The following is a 13,598-nucleotide window of genomic DNA, read 5'->3' as shown; positions in this document are numbered from 1 at the left end:
AGGCCAGGAGGTGCTTAATGCGGATGGTTCTTAATCTGCAGTTAGAAGACCTAGGAGCTTGGGACTCTACTTCCTTGAAAATCAGGGCCAACCGTTATTCCTGAGAACTCTTATTTTACTAGCTTTGATAAAGCTAAACCACAGCATACGTCGTGCTACTAATTAAAAATGGTATAATCTGTGCAAATATCATTTCTGGAGAGTACCTTTCATGAAACATCCCAAAAAGATTATTTGTCTCAAGCCAGGACTTTTCCAGAGCCCATTTTTCCAAATGATGGACTCTCAGTAATTATTATGTTTCATTATTATAATTTTCTTCCAGATAATCCAGAAACCTGTACATCATGCACTCCGGGGTATTACATGTAAGTTTGGTTTTTTGGGGTTTTTTTTTCATGGCACTAACTTTTCTGCAGTTTAAGCATTACTGACTTAATCCTAAATCCAGTGATTAAAGCAAAGAGGCCGGGCAGCCTGAAGCGACTCTGCCCTGTCAGGCTATTAAAGAACAATTCTTGGATTTAGCAATAAGAGCCCAGCTGTTTTCTTGCCTCCAAAGGAGGCCCTCTTTTTCTTGGTCCTGGAAGTCACCCAACCTGACACTGGTGTCTAGGAATCTTGCCATGGGTTACCAGGATTCAGACCTTGCTGTTCATGGACAAACCTTAACGATAGACCCGCCCCCAGGCAAGCTATTTCCAAACGTCTGCGTGGAGACCTTGTCCTTAACAGGAGTCAGAAAATCCAGGATGAAGCCAGGTACTTTATGAGCTCTGAATCACCCCCTGGGTAAGAAGGGACACAGACCACTAGATTAAATGAAACGCAGGTAACAATCCCTTCCAAAGTTCTCCAATTCAACTCTACAGGTCAGAGATGGGAGGTCTCCACATCACCTCCCCTTCCCATTGCCATGTGACAGAAGCACATAAACCGTCTGTTCAAATCCCAGGCCTGCCTTTAACTACCTATGGGACTTTGAGCATTTTACCTCAAGACTCGGTCCCCTTATCTAGAAATTAAAGACAAGTTATAGCTACCATAGGAGAATTGAATGGAGGTTGAAATGAGGACTTTATGCATCATCAGTACTCCATAAATAAATATTGCTACCCCTTTCCTTCTCCCCACCCTCTTCACAGCTGCCCCGATGATGGGTCCTCAGGGTCCAGAGGGAAGTGGTTAATGACTTGTTTGGTGGGCACACATAGACCAAGTTTTTGTCCTTGAAACCTAAATATCTATACCTGTTAAAAATGATGTGTAGACAGATGTCAGGATATTAAATTATGGTGGTGAAGAGAAATACGTCAACATAGCTCGTGGAAGAAACTCCATCTCCTCCCCCTCTTAGGTTTGAACACCACTGTTACAAGACCTGTCCTCAGAAGACCTACAGTGAAGAATCTGAATGCAAAGCGTGTCAGACCAACTGCAGCAACTGTGACCAGCATCAGTGCTATTGGTGTGAAGAAGGCTTCTTTCTCCTGGGTAAGCCTGAGAACCGCGTGGTGCAAAGGAAGAACAAGGCTCCAGAGCCCCACCCAGAAATAAGAGCACTGGCTTGACTGGCTTTCGACTCTTCCCGTGCCTCCTGTCCAAGGATGGATTTTAATTTGGTTTGAAAATCAACATTAGCCGGGACTACTTCCTTCTGCTTTTATTACTGAAGCAGAGTTCCTATGTCACTCATTCATTTCCAACATCTCCAAGCTGATGGAAACAAGAGTGACAGGGGCGGGTGGGGGGAATGCTGAAGATAAATGCCTTAGAACAAATCACCTGGAATATTCAGAACCATGACTCTTTCCCGGAGACTTAACCCACGCTATATATTCCTGAGCAGTGTTAAAGATCAACAAGATCCTTTGTCTTTGGTTTTGGTCAGATGGTTAGGAAAGAACTATACTAGGAGTCTTCCAGTGGAAGGAGTCACAGCCCAGTGCTCTCGAATGTTTGCAGGATCAGCCCACACTGATCTCCAGTGCTTCTATACAGAGATTCATTTGATTTGCACTTTTTCGAGGCCCTGAGAATTTGAAGTTCTTTATGCTCTTCACCCCTTCACCCCTTGAGCAAACTGAAATGCTTGGTTAAGAGAGGACTGACATGTTGGATTTAAGACCCGTTTCTTGGCTGAAAGAAGCTTATGGCAGTTTGGTTTCTTTCTTTCTTTCTTTTTTTATTATTTGAGACAGAGAGAACGAGAGAGAGAGAGAGAGCACATGAGAGGGGGGAGGGTCAGAGGGAGAAGCAGGTTCCCTGCTGAGCAGGGAGCCCGATGCGGGACTCGATCCAGGGACTCCAGGATCATGACCTGAGCCGAAGGCAGTCGCTTAACCAACTGAGCCACCCAGGCGCCCGGCAGTTTGGTTTCTTGAAAAACAAATTCAAACAAAGAGTGTTCCTGAGATTCCCCGCAGCCTGTTTAGAACTCGGCCTCGCAGAGCGCGCCAAGCCAGCTGGGGACCCACCCTCATGCTCCCTCTCTGTGTACCCCTGCAGGTGGCTCTTGTGTGAGCACATGTGGTCCCGGCTTCTATGGCGACCCAGAGCTGGGCCAGTGTGAGCGCTGCCACCCAGCCTGCGTGACCTGCAGTGGCCCTGGCTACCATCAGTGCGGCAGCTGCCGGGAAGGACTGCAGCTGCGACACGGGACGTGCTCGGAGCCTGCCCAGACCCAGGTGGAAGGCAAATTCTGGAACGGTACGTGCCTCCCAAGACAGAGAACGCAGGTGTCTGGCCCCCTTCTCTGCCTGTCTGCCTCCCTCCCGCTTTAACACTTGCTTTTGGGATATCCCAAAAGAGAGGAAGGCAGGGCAGTGAACCAAAGCTTGGAGTGGGAAAGGGTAGGAGGCGGTGGTTCGTTGTCATCCGACCTGGGGGGAAACCCAAAGCGCAGCCTACGGGTGGTGTGGCCCGTGAGTTCCTATTGGGAGGAGGAGACCTCAGATCGGGTAAAGACAGTCATGTAGGGGAATGGCCCAATGACCATTCTCAAAGATTTCAGAATAACTTCTATCTAAGGTAAAGGAAAACGACTGGTAAAGGTGGGCTTTTTCAGTTGGACAAGGAAGACCTGCTCTAAAAGTACTGGAATTTAAGCTGAGACAGCTGATCTTTCTGGCTGGCTGATTAGACCTTAGCATCATCCAAGCTTGCCTTTCAGAAGATCCCCTCCAGGGGCACCTGGGCGGCTCACTCAGTTAAGCAACCGACTCTTGATTTCTCCAGGTTGTGAGATCGAGCCCGGAGTCTGGCTCCATGCTCAGCGGGGAGTCTGCTTGAGATTCTCTCTCCCTCTCCCCGTCACTCCCCCCCAACTCGTGCTCTCAAGTAAAATAAAATAAAAGTCCCCCTCCAGTTGCAGTTGGGGAAAGTGGGGATTTTGATGGGGGCCGGAGGCAGGGTGTGGTAGTTTGCAATCTAACAGCAAAGGCTTGCGCGTGCTCATTCCTACCTGTGTCTTCAGTACTGACCTCACATTGAAGCCTCAGTCACGAGCTTCCTTGCAAGGTAGTTACTAACTCCAGTGACCTCTCTGTCTCTGGTGGTTAAAAAACCAAACCCTCTTCCTGCTGGAAAAATCTGACTCACATTCTATGCAGAGATGCTCATGAAAACAAGAGATGCTCTCCGTTTGATTTCAAGGCAAGGATTTGTTAAAAAGGTCATTTCAGTGCAATGGCAGTGGAGGTCTGCTCAGGATGAGTCTCCGAAGGGCCCGGGGCGAGGGATAGATCCCGGGCAGGAGAGAGGCTCTTGCCGGGTCTGACGAGGGACATCCATGGCGACCGTCCACCACGACAGGGTTGCATGTGTGACTTAAAGGAAAAGCAGCTCAGAGACCATCACAAACCCAGCAGCCAAAAGCCATGGAGAACACGGGCCAATTTCAGAGGCATAGCTGGGAAGAAAATCATTCAATCCAGATTGGGATATCTTCCGTGAATTATAGCTGGACCCAAATGCTGAAAACGAGCTTGTCTGGCATTCAGGCATTTAAGAGGCAGGGCAAGCCAAGAGGAAAATAGTCTGGTGCTGGGTTTCTAGCTCAGAACATCTGTATTTTATCTGGCATCCAGATGATGAAAAGGTCCAGGGATCCAAGAGTCAGAGCAGATTTGATTCCCCAAATGATTACACGTCCCTTTCAACTGGGCTACGCACTTTGCAAGCAGAAATCAGGCCTTGACTGCTCCCCTTTGTCAGAGCACCACACCCACCCCTCTGCATTTTCTACTATCAAAATATAGTGTTTTTGAAGAAAGGAAGGAATTAGTCCATTTGGGGAGTTAGCACTACTAAGGGATTTGGGAAGCAGATGAGAATGTTTCTCGTGGCTGGACAAAAGCAACAAAGTCAATGCCATGGCTGCACTTTTCTATGACCTAGGAAATCAGACATGCAGACTATTAACAGTGAGGAAAACTCTTTCTTCACTGAGCAAGGTGAGGCCGGAGCTCAGCTTCCCCAGCAGAGCTTAGACACCACTGAGGGAGACAGTAAGTGGGAAATGCACTCCATCAAGTCCTGGGAGTATTTGAGCCAAATGCCTACATCTTTCCCCTGACTTCTAACTCTTAAAAAACAAAAACAAAAACACAAAAAGCAAACAAAAAAAATCCCAACAAGGTTGAGGGTATAATAGGAGGGCAGAAGTTTCCAGAAAACAGGCACTAATCAGCCTCCCCTTTAAGATGATGCTAAGCAGGTGGCAGTCATCCTGGGTCAACTCAGTGGGAGCCCAGACAATGGACAGAATGATTTTAGAAGAATAGAGCTGCCTAGGTGCTCTCAGCAAGGTGGTGGTGTGGTTTTCAACACGGTTGCAGATCCACATAGGAAAGGTAAAATGGGACAAACTCCAGTCCACTCCTTCACCCACATGACCTCCCAGAGGAAACAATCAGAGCTTGTTTGCACCCAAAGACTACAACCGCCCCCCACGGTCTGTGCCAGTACATGTTGGGGAAAGAGCCTTGAAATAAAAATCCAACTAGACTTCGCTAAACCCCTCTCTTAATAAAGGGTCTGCTCACGATGGGAGGACCGTAATTCTGCGTTAATTAAACACGCAGTGGCATCACCTCCTGCCCCAGTCCAAGGATGGAGATTTCCCTACACATTGGACCATGCCTGGCCAAGCCTCCAACCAAGACTAACTCATCTCCAAAGATGGCGGCTCAACTCTGTTCTTCCTGCCAGCAAAGAATCACTTGCACCAGAGTACGGATCCCTACCAGATCCCCTGTCCTAGTCACTAACACCCTGTGAAGATTCCTAGGCCAGTGCCCCTGTATGGCAGCAACAGACCCAATGTGAAATAGGCTGCTAATGGCTTCCACAGGGACTCAGGCATCACGAGCCACCGTGGGTGAAAATGTTCAGGCGTGGCAGGCCACAGGTTCGGCTGCTTTCCTGAAACCATTGTTGGGAATGGAAACAGTTTACTCTATGACTGTTAAATCATTTGGATTTTCTTAAGTGGTTTTCCCCCTGGTAGTGCCGGAAAGTCCTAAGAATAATTCCTGCACATTTCCCCTACCCACCTATTTCCATCATCGATTAAAACCGTGTTTGTAGCAGGCTCTAATTACATATGCTGATGATAGTTTAATCTACAAAGCGCAGACACAGGGAATTAACTTTTTGACCACATCCTACCAATTTCTCACTAGCCTGTCTTTTGATTTTGATTCCTATGCCCTGAGGAAGCCTGGAATCCCAGAGCCAGTCACAAACACTGAGAGCCGTATGTAAAAAATAAATCTCAGCGGTGGGCAGATACGCTGCCTATGTGTAACTGAATCTTCGAGGGCTTTAGAGATGCCACGAAAATCTGATTTTTAGAAGGACTTCGTAGATATACACAGTTGCCTCGCGTAGAAATGAGGACCTCATTTTTACTTAATTAACCAACTAGCACTCCGTGAAGAAAACGCAGGACTCTGGATGAGTAAATGACTAAACCTTTGGCCCACAGGATCCCTGAAGGAACCATGCGTCTCCACTTGCCCTGATTGTCAAATATCCAGGAATTTCAATAGGGGATCATTAAACCATCGGCAGCTTGAAATCAACTACGATGGGAGTATTTACACCACGGAAATCAGCAAACACTACAATTTAAGGTTTTTGTCGTGTGTTCCAAAGAGCCATTTTACTGGTATACCACTGCTTTGACCTCGACCGAACTATTTTAAAATCCAAATTAATTACTAAAAAGTCTCTCTAGTGGATGTAGGCTTTAGAGGTAAGCATACCAGGGTTCAAACCCTGGCTCTGTTCTTTACTGGCTGTGCGACCTTGAACAAGTTACTCATCCTGTCTGAATCTTAGTTCCCTCATCCATAAAATAAGAACATGGAACTGCTTCAGCCAAGGTCGTTCTGAGAATTAAATGGGAGAGCCCACATAAAGCTCCCAGGACAGAAGAGGACACAAAAGTTAAACTACTCCCTTGCCCTTTAACCTGACCCAGTCTTAACACGGGAAACACTAGTTCACTTTCAAAACAAGTCTTCCCTGTCAAAAGCAAGCAATCTGGGGGGCCCTAGGTTGGGGAAGAATAGTCCCAGAAAGAAGGCAGCAAATAGTGGTCAGCTGGGATGCCTAGGAGCCAAGTAGAGTCCTGACTTAGCCAATATTGTGTATAAAGATGTCAATGGCAGCTTTATTTATAATAACCAAAAAAAAAAAAAAAGATGGAGCAATCTAAAAATGTAACAAAAGAAAAAAATTAAGGGAATTATGGTTCATGCAAATACATAATCCATTAAAAATAGTGTGTACTAAGAATTTTAATAGCAAGAGAATATGCCTATAAAATTTATAATAGCAAACGCAGGGGCGCCTGGATGGCTCAGTCGGTTAAGGGTCTGCCTTCAGCTCAGGTCATGATCCCAGGGTCCCGGGATGGAGCCCCACATCCAGCTCTCTGCTTGGTGGGGAGTCTGCTTCTCCCTCTCCCCCTGCCTGCCGCTCCCCACCCCCTGCTTGTGCTCTCTCTCTGTCAAATAAATAAATAAAATCATTCAAAAAGAAAAAACGTAGGGTCAGTATTATAGACACAGAAGACATAAATGATTAAATACATATACGTGATTATACTCACACATTCAGCACGAAGATGGGAAATCTAGGTGCGGACGTCTACATCGCAGGCATCTCTGGGTGGTAAGGTGATAGGCGAAACTGACCTTCTTCATCTTTCTTGCATTAAAAAAATAAAACACTTTATTTTTCTTTTCTAATAAAAAAGAGCCTGTGCCCACTGCAAGCCCATCTTTGGTGAGGAGCCTGCCACAGAAGCAACGGCGGAAGTTTCAAATCAAAAGAGGTAACCGGGAAATAGGGAGAAGATCATCACACTGAATCAAAAGCCTCTGTGACGTAGAAACCAACCCAAAGAAGCTGGGCTACAAGGAGCAAATGGGGGTGCCCAAGTAAAACCAGAAGGAGGTGGTGACCACAACGTAGATGCTCAAAGGCCAAAGACCCGGGAGGAAACTCAGCAGTGGAGCTTTCTGGAACATTTAAGGGCGTTCCTGATGTGCTGAGTGGTTCTATCTGGGAGAGGCTATCAAGAAAAGCCTCTGTCCTTGCAGATCTGTAATAGGCTGGAAAAGCACCTTTGGCCTTCCCAGTCACTGTAGTAGTATTTGAAATAGCAGAGATTGGAAAAAAAACACAAAAAAACCCGAAGTGGTCACCAACAGTTACCAGTTAGAAAAATGAAGTATGATACATCCATGCAATGGAATGCTGTGGAGTCATAAACAAGAGGGGGTTCTTTATGCGCCGATAGAGAATGAGCCCCAAGATACATTATTACCAAAAAAAAAAAAAAAAAAGCAATGTGATAAACAGTGCGAATAGATACAGTTTATATAAAAAGGATGGAGAGATACTTTATGATATATTCCCTTTCTTCAGTTTTGTTGGTTTTTTTTAACTGTGTGAGTATTGCTTATTTAAAAAAATTTTTTTTTTAATAAAACTCCCGTTTTACATGGTTTAGCTATAGTCATTTCTAAAGGACAGACACTATATTTTCTTGGTCAAGGTGATTTTTTTTTCTTTGAGGTCTTGTCCAGTCCAGAATTTCTGGAGCGGAAAAAAAAAGAGAAACTATGATCAAAGTCAAAATTTACTTGTGATTAAGTCACTAATCTTTTATGATAAAAAGCTGTGGCGGGGAACGACAATCCCTTGCCCACACTTAATTGCTGTTAACTGTGTGTACGGAGCACCCTCTAGTGGACATATGCTGACATTACAGAATTTTATATCCAGGGTATCCCAGTAAAATCTCAAACTGCCAGAATGTGAGATACACGTAATTATAAATACATATGTAGATATATACATTTTGCAAAAATGTGAGAAAACCCATTAAAGCTCATGTCTTTCTAAATAAAAAATTTAGTATAAAAATGATAAAATCGGGGCGCCTGAGTGGTGGCTCAGTCAGTTAAGTGTTTGCCTTCTGCTCAGGTCATGATCCCAGCTTCCTGGGATCGAGCCCTAGTTCCGTCTCCCATATCGGTGGGCAGTCTGCTTCTCCCTCTCTCCCTACTCCATCCTTCCACTCGTGTGCTCTTGCTCGCTCCAGCTCTCTCTCTGTCTCTCTCCCTCTCTTTTTTAAGATTGTATTTATTTGTCAGAGAGAAAGAGAGCACAACCAGGGGGAGCGCCAGGCAGAGGGAGAAGCAGGCTCCCCACTGAGCAAGGAGCCCCACGTGAGACTCGATCCCAGCACCCTGAGATCATGACCTGAGCGGAAGGCAGACATCCAACCGACTGAGCCATCCAGGCATCCCTCTCTCTCTGTGTCTCAAATAAATAAATTAAATTTAAAAAAATGATAAAATAAAAAATTCAAACCTTGAGGGGAAAAACATTCAACCCCTGGCCTAGACATATAATATTAAAGATGGTCAAGGTGTTTCTGATAAATATTATTTTGCTATTATTTTTTAAGAACGCTCAGCCATTACGTATCTTTTTTTCAGTTCCATTGAAATACAATTGACATACAACATTGTCAGGCTTAACCAGCATAATGTGATGATTTGACATACATATATATTACAAAATGATTACCACTATGAGGTTAACACATCCACCACCCCCATAGTTACCTTTTGTGTGTCTGTGCATGTGTGTGATGAGAACTTTTAAGAGCTACTCTCTCAGCTAATAGAGTATTAGCTGTAGACACCACGCTGGACGTTACATCCTCAGCACTTATTCATCTTATAACTGGACATTTGTACCTTTTGGTCCACTTTCACCCATTCCCCACCCCGACCCCGACACCTGGCAACCACCAATCTACTCTAGGTCTTTGGTTTCCTTGTAGGTTCCACATATAAGTGAGATCATATGGTATTTGTCTTTCTCTCTCTGACATACTTCACTTAGCCTAATGCTCATGATTTATCCCTTTGTTGCAAATGGCAAAATTTCCTCCTTTTTTTATGGCCGAATAGTGTTCCTTTATACACATATGACACATCTTGATCCATTCATCCACCGATGGACACTTAGGTGGTTTCCATGTCTTGGCTCTTGTAAATAATGCTGCTATGAACATGTGAGGACAGGTATCTCTTCAAGGCAGTGATTTCATGTCCCTCAGTTATATACACAGAGTGGAATTGCTGGATCATAGGGTAGTTCCATTTTTAATCTTGTGAGGCCCCTCCGTACTGTTTGCCACCATGGCTGTGCCCATTTATGGCCCCTCCAGCAGGGCACAAGGGTTCCCTTTCCTCCACATCCTCACCGACACGTGCTGTCTCTTCTTGATCCTAAACCTTCTAACAGGTGTGAGGTGATCTCACATTGTGGTTTTGATCTGCATCTCCCAGGTGGTTAGTGAGTGAGGACTGATGTTGGCCACCGAATTGTTGCTCATCTCTGCTGCCTTCTCGTTTGGATTAAGTGAGACTGTCAGTTTAAAAAGGCCTTGGTCCTGTGGAGCTTCCTGTTGTCTGTGCCTGACAGTGCTCCGCACAAGGCTAATTGAGCTCTTAACAGCTCCCCCCAGGGAGAGTACAGCAGTGAGTCAGTCTCCTGGAAAACCAAGGCATATTTCTCTCTCCAGACTAGGAAGAGAACGGCCACTTAGCATGGCAGGATGATCATTTATGTCTACACATCTGTATCTACATCCACACCAATCTGTCTGTCTACCTACCTACCTCTGAGTCTAGTTTCCTCTGTAGCGAATCTCAGCAGCTTATTAACCATAGCGCCTTCAGAGAAACCAAGCAAACCCTCCCGGTGCCACTCCGGGTATGGAACAGAGGGAAAAGAGAGAGAACTAAAGCCTAAGGTTGGGAAATGGGGAAGTATGGTAACCAAGGAGGAAACTGGGAGGAAGGAAGCAGAAGGTCTAGCATTTACTGAGCTGCTGTGCGTGCGCGTTACGCACTGTTTCATTTAGCCTGCACGACAGTTCTATAAGGGAACGATCGTTTGCTCTCATTCTAGAGACACGGAAAATAGGACTCTCAGAGTTTAATTACTGTATCCATGGTTACCCTCCCATAAGTGGCACAGCTGGGCTCTGACAGCAGGTGTGCCTACAGAACCCACTTTCTCAGACTGACTCTCAGGAAGAGCAGGAAGGAGCAGGAAGCAAGAGAGGGACGGTGATCATAAGATACCAACAGTAACAGTCAACTGAGGGTCTGGATCATTCCTATCACACATCCTGAGCCAGATCTTCTTTTTCTAATTCTCTCCTATGAGACTTATGCTGATTCCCAAGCAGCTCCTGAGATTCGGTCAAGATCTCGTGGACTCATTGAGTGATGTCACCAAGGCTATTCTGTAGGTTTTTGAAATTGTCCTGTGGACTTCCTGACTCCCTGGAAAAGCCTGGTCACCAAAGGAATGCTCTTGGGGGAAAAGGGGGAGAGGAACACCTCAAATGTTTCCCAGGGGAATGGTGTATTGACCTGGGATGGCCTGCCTATCACCTGACCAACCAGAAAGCCCACAGGTGGCTCCATTAGGTGAATGTTTAATGATGATTTGAGAGGAGATAAATTTAGGTTTGCATTCCACAGTGATTACTCTGAAGAACACAGAAACCCAAACATTGACGGATTTTGAAACCTGATTCCAAAGAACAAAAAAAAAAAAAAAAAAGGGAAAGAAAGGAAGGAAGGAAGGAAGGAAGGAAGGAAGGAAGGAAGGAAGGAAAAGAGAAAGTTACCCCATAAAAGACACAATGAATTCTGTTATCCTCTTGGAGTGAAGAGAAATGGTCATCTAAGACTCTTGGTGAAAGAAGTGATGACCTTTAACTAGAAAACTTTCATGCATGCATGCACACAAGCACACACCCTCACAGATTTTTAATATATGAAAGAAGGAACACCTGTTAGTTCAAATAGGCCCGTTGCATTTAAGACTATCCTGTCACTGGAAGTTTGCAAACCATGTCTTGATAATCAATTGGAAGGAAGAGAAAAAAATAAATGAAATACATGAATAAATGAATAAAGTCCACCGTGGAAGTTTAGCCAATGCAAAATTGAAAGGATTCTATTCTGGGCAGGAAGGAAGATGAGATTACCCATGAGATCCTTTCCAACGCTGTAATACTATGAGCCTGTTCAAAGGATACTGACTTCTGGTTTCTGTCTACACAGACATTATGAGAGGACACCAGCCTTGTCATCCTTCTTGTAAAACCTGCAATGAATCTGTGACCCTGTGCACTTCGTGTCCGAAAGGTCAGTATGGAGTATGATAAGAAGTGGCTGTGGCCAAGCCAATTCACTGTCACTCATGTGTATTGGCATTTTTACATAAAAGGTTTGCAGGACTTGATCCAGTCCTCACTGTTCCTATCACCGTGGCTACTCTGGAAAAATGCAGGGACCCAAACAGTGACCTCTAACAAAAACTGGTATTCAGGAGTGCATGGTGGGTTCAGTCGGTAGAATATGTGACTCTTGATCTCAGGGTTTTAAGTTCGAGTCCCACATTGGGTGTAAAAATTACTTAAAAATAAAATCTTAAAAAAACAAACAAAACTGGCTTTCAAAGGACCAAAAAAAAAAAAAGAGAGAGAGAGAGAGAGAATGAAAAGAAAAATGCCAATGTTCTTATCCAAAGGCATGATGAAGTCATCTGTTGATCTGGCCACAGATTTTGTTAGGGTCTCTGGGTACCTGACATTTCTAGAGGTTCCATTACTCTTTAAAGTGCATTAGCCAAAACAAGAGAACTTAGGGTAGGGTAGAGGGTAAATACCCTACTTATTCTTTCCTTCTTCATTTCTGAATTTAGGAGAGAAAAAAAAACCCAAGAACAACAACTTTTTTTTTTTTAAGATTTATTTGAGAGAGAGCGAGAGAAAGCGCGAGGAGCAGGGGAGAGGGGCAGAGGGAGAGGGACAAGCAGACTCCCCACTGAGCAGGGAGCCCAATGCGGGACTCAATCCCAGGACCCTGGGATCATGATCTGAGCTGAAGGCAGATGCCCAACTGACTGAGCCACCCAGGCGCCCCAGCCAAGAACAACAAACTTAACAGGTCAAGAGATGAACTGCTTCATCATTTACAATAACAAAACATCAGAAATAGCAACTTCCCTGAATTCTGGGGATATTTTATTAACATGGTATACTAACAGTGAGAAGTTAAGAATTAAAAGTGACCATTAAAGTGGTCATTATGTTGGAAGGTGCAATGTTCATCATGAGATGGGGCACAAAAGTTTAAAATTTCAGGTGTGCCATGATTCTACCCCTACGAAATATAAAAGTTTACAACCAAAAATTGAAGGAATTTTCTTGGGATTTGGGAGTGAAGGGTGATTTTAAAATAGTTTTCTTCAATAATGATGTTATCTGATTTTTTTCAATTAAGAAGCACTGGGTGTTATACGCAAACAAGGAATCAGGGAACACTACATCAAAAACTAATGATGTAATGTATGGTGATCAACATAATAAAATAAAATAAAATAAAAAAGAATAAGTAGGCAGACCGTCCACTCCAGGTGGCGCTGGATGGTGGAGGAGTTGCCACTATGTTAGTGTCCTAGCAGGAGAGGATTCCAGAAGCAGAAGAATAGACTCTATTGAGCTGCACATGTAAAACGGCCTTACACGAAGACAGACCAAGGTGTTAATAGACAGATCAACTGGGGAAAGGGAAGCCCCATAGTGATCTGCAGGAAAGTAAAAGAAACACGGCAAGCGGGCACCTGGGTGACTCAGTCAGTCTTGATCTCGGGGTCCTGGGATCGAGTCCCACATCTGGTTCCCTGCTCAGCGGGGAGCCTGCTTGTCCCTCTGCCTCTGCCCTTGCCCCCCATCATGCACTCTCTCTCTCTCTCAAAGAAAGAAAGAAAGAAAGAAAGAAAGAAAGAAAGAAAGAAAGAAAGAAAGAAAGAAAGAAAGAAAGAAAAGAAAGGAAGGAAAGAAGGAAAGAAGGAAGGAAGGGAGGGAGGGAGGGAGGGAGGAAGGAAGGAAAGAAAGAAAGAAAGAAAGAAAGAAAGAAAGAAAGAAGAAAGAAGGAAAGAAGGAAGGAAGGAAGGGAGGGAGGGAGGGAGGGAGGGAGGGA

General features: G+C 44.8%; 1 protein-coding gene across 2 annotated transcripts in view; it reads left to right on the top strand.

Annotated features, from left to right (window-relative positions):
- The window catches only part of PCSK5 (proprotein convertase subtilisin/kexin type 5), a 463,938-nt gene that overhangs the window by 413,265 nt on the left and 37,075 nt on the right, over positions 1 to 13,598 (top strand). Inside the window, exons 25-29 of one of the 2 annotated variants that reach the window (XM_035029027.1) lie at positions 326 to 368; positions 1,358 to 1,494; positions 2,509 to 2,709; positions 7,268 to 7,345; positions 11,676 to 11,759. In XM_035029027.1, coding sequence (XP_034884918.1) covers positions 326 to 368; positions 1,358 to 1,494; positions 2,509 to 2,709; positions 7,268 to 7,345; positions 11,676 to 11,759 — 543 coding nt within the window. The remainder of the gene's footprint in view (positions 1 to 325; positions 369 to 1,357; positions 1,495 to 2,508; positions 2,710 to 7,267; positions 7,346 to 11,675; positions 11,760 to 13,598) is intronic. The other variant, XM_035029028.1, reaches the window with a different exon arrangement.

This window comes from Mirounga leonina, unplaced genomic scaffold, assembly GCF_011800145.1.
Source record: "Mirounga leonina isolate KUSES-001 unplaced genomic scaffold, KU_Mleo_1.0 Mir_224, whole genome shotgun sequence".
Classification (NCBI taxonomy): Eukaryota; Metazoa; Chordata; class Mammalia; order Carnivora; family Phocidae; genus Mirounga; species Mirounga leonina.
Note: the sequence above shows the minus strand (reverse complement) of the source record. Positions and strands in the feature narration are given on the sequence as shown.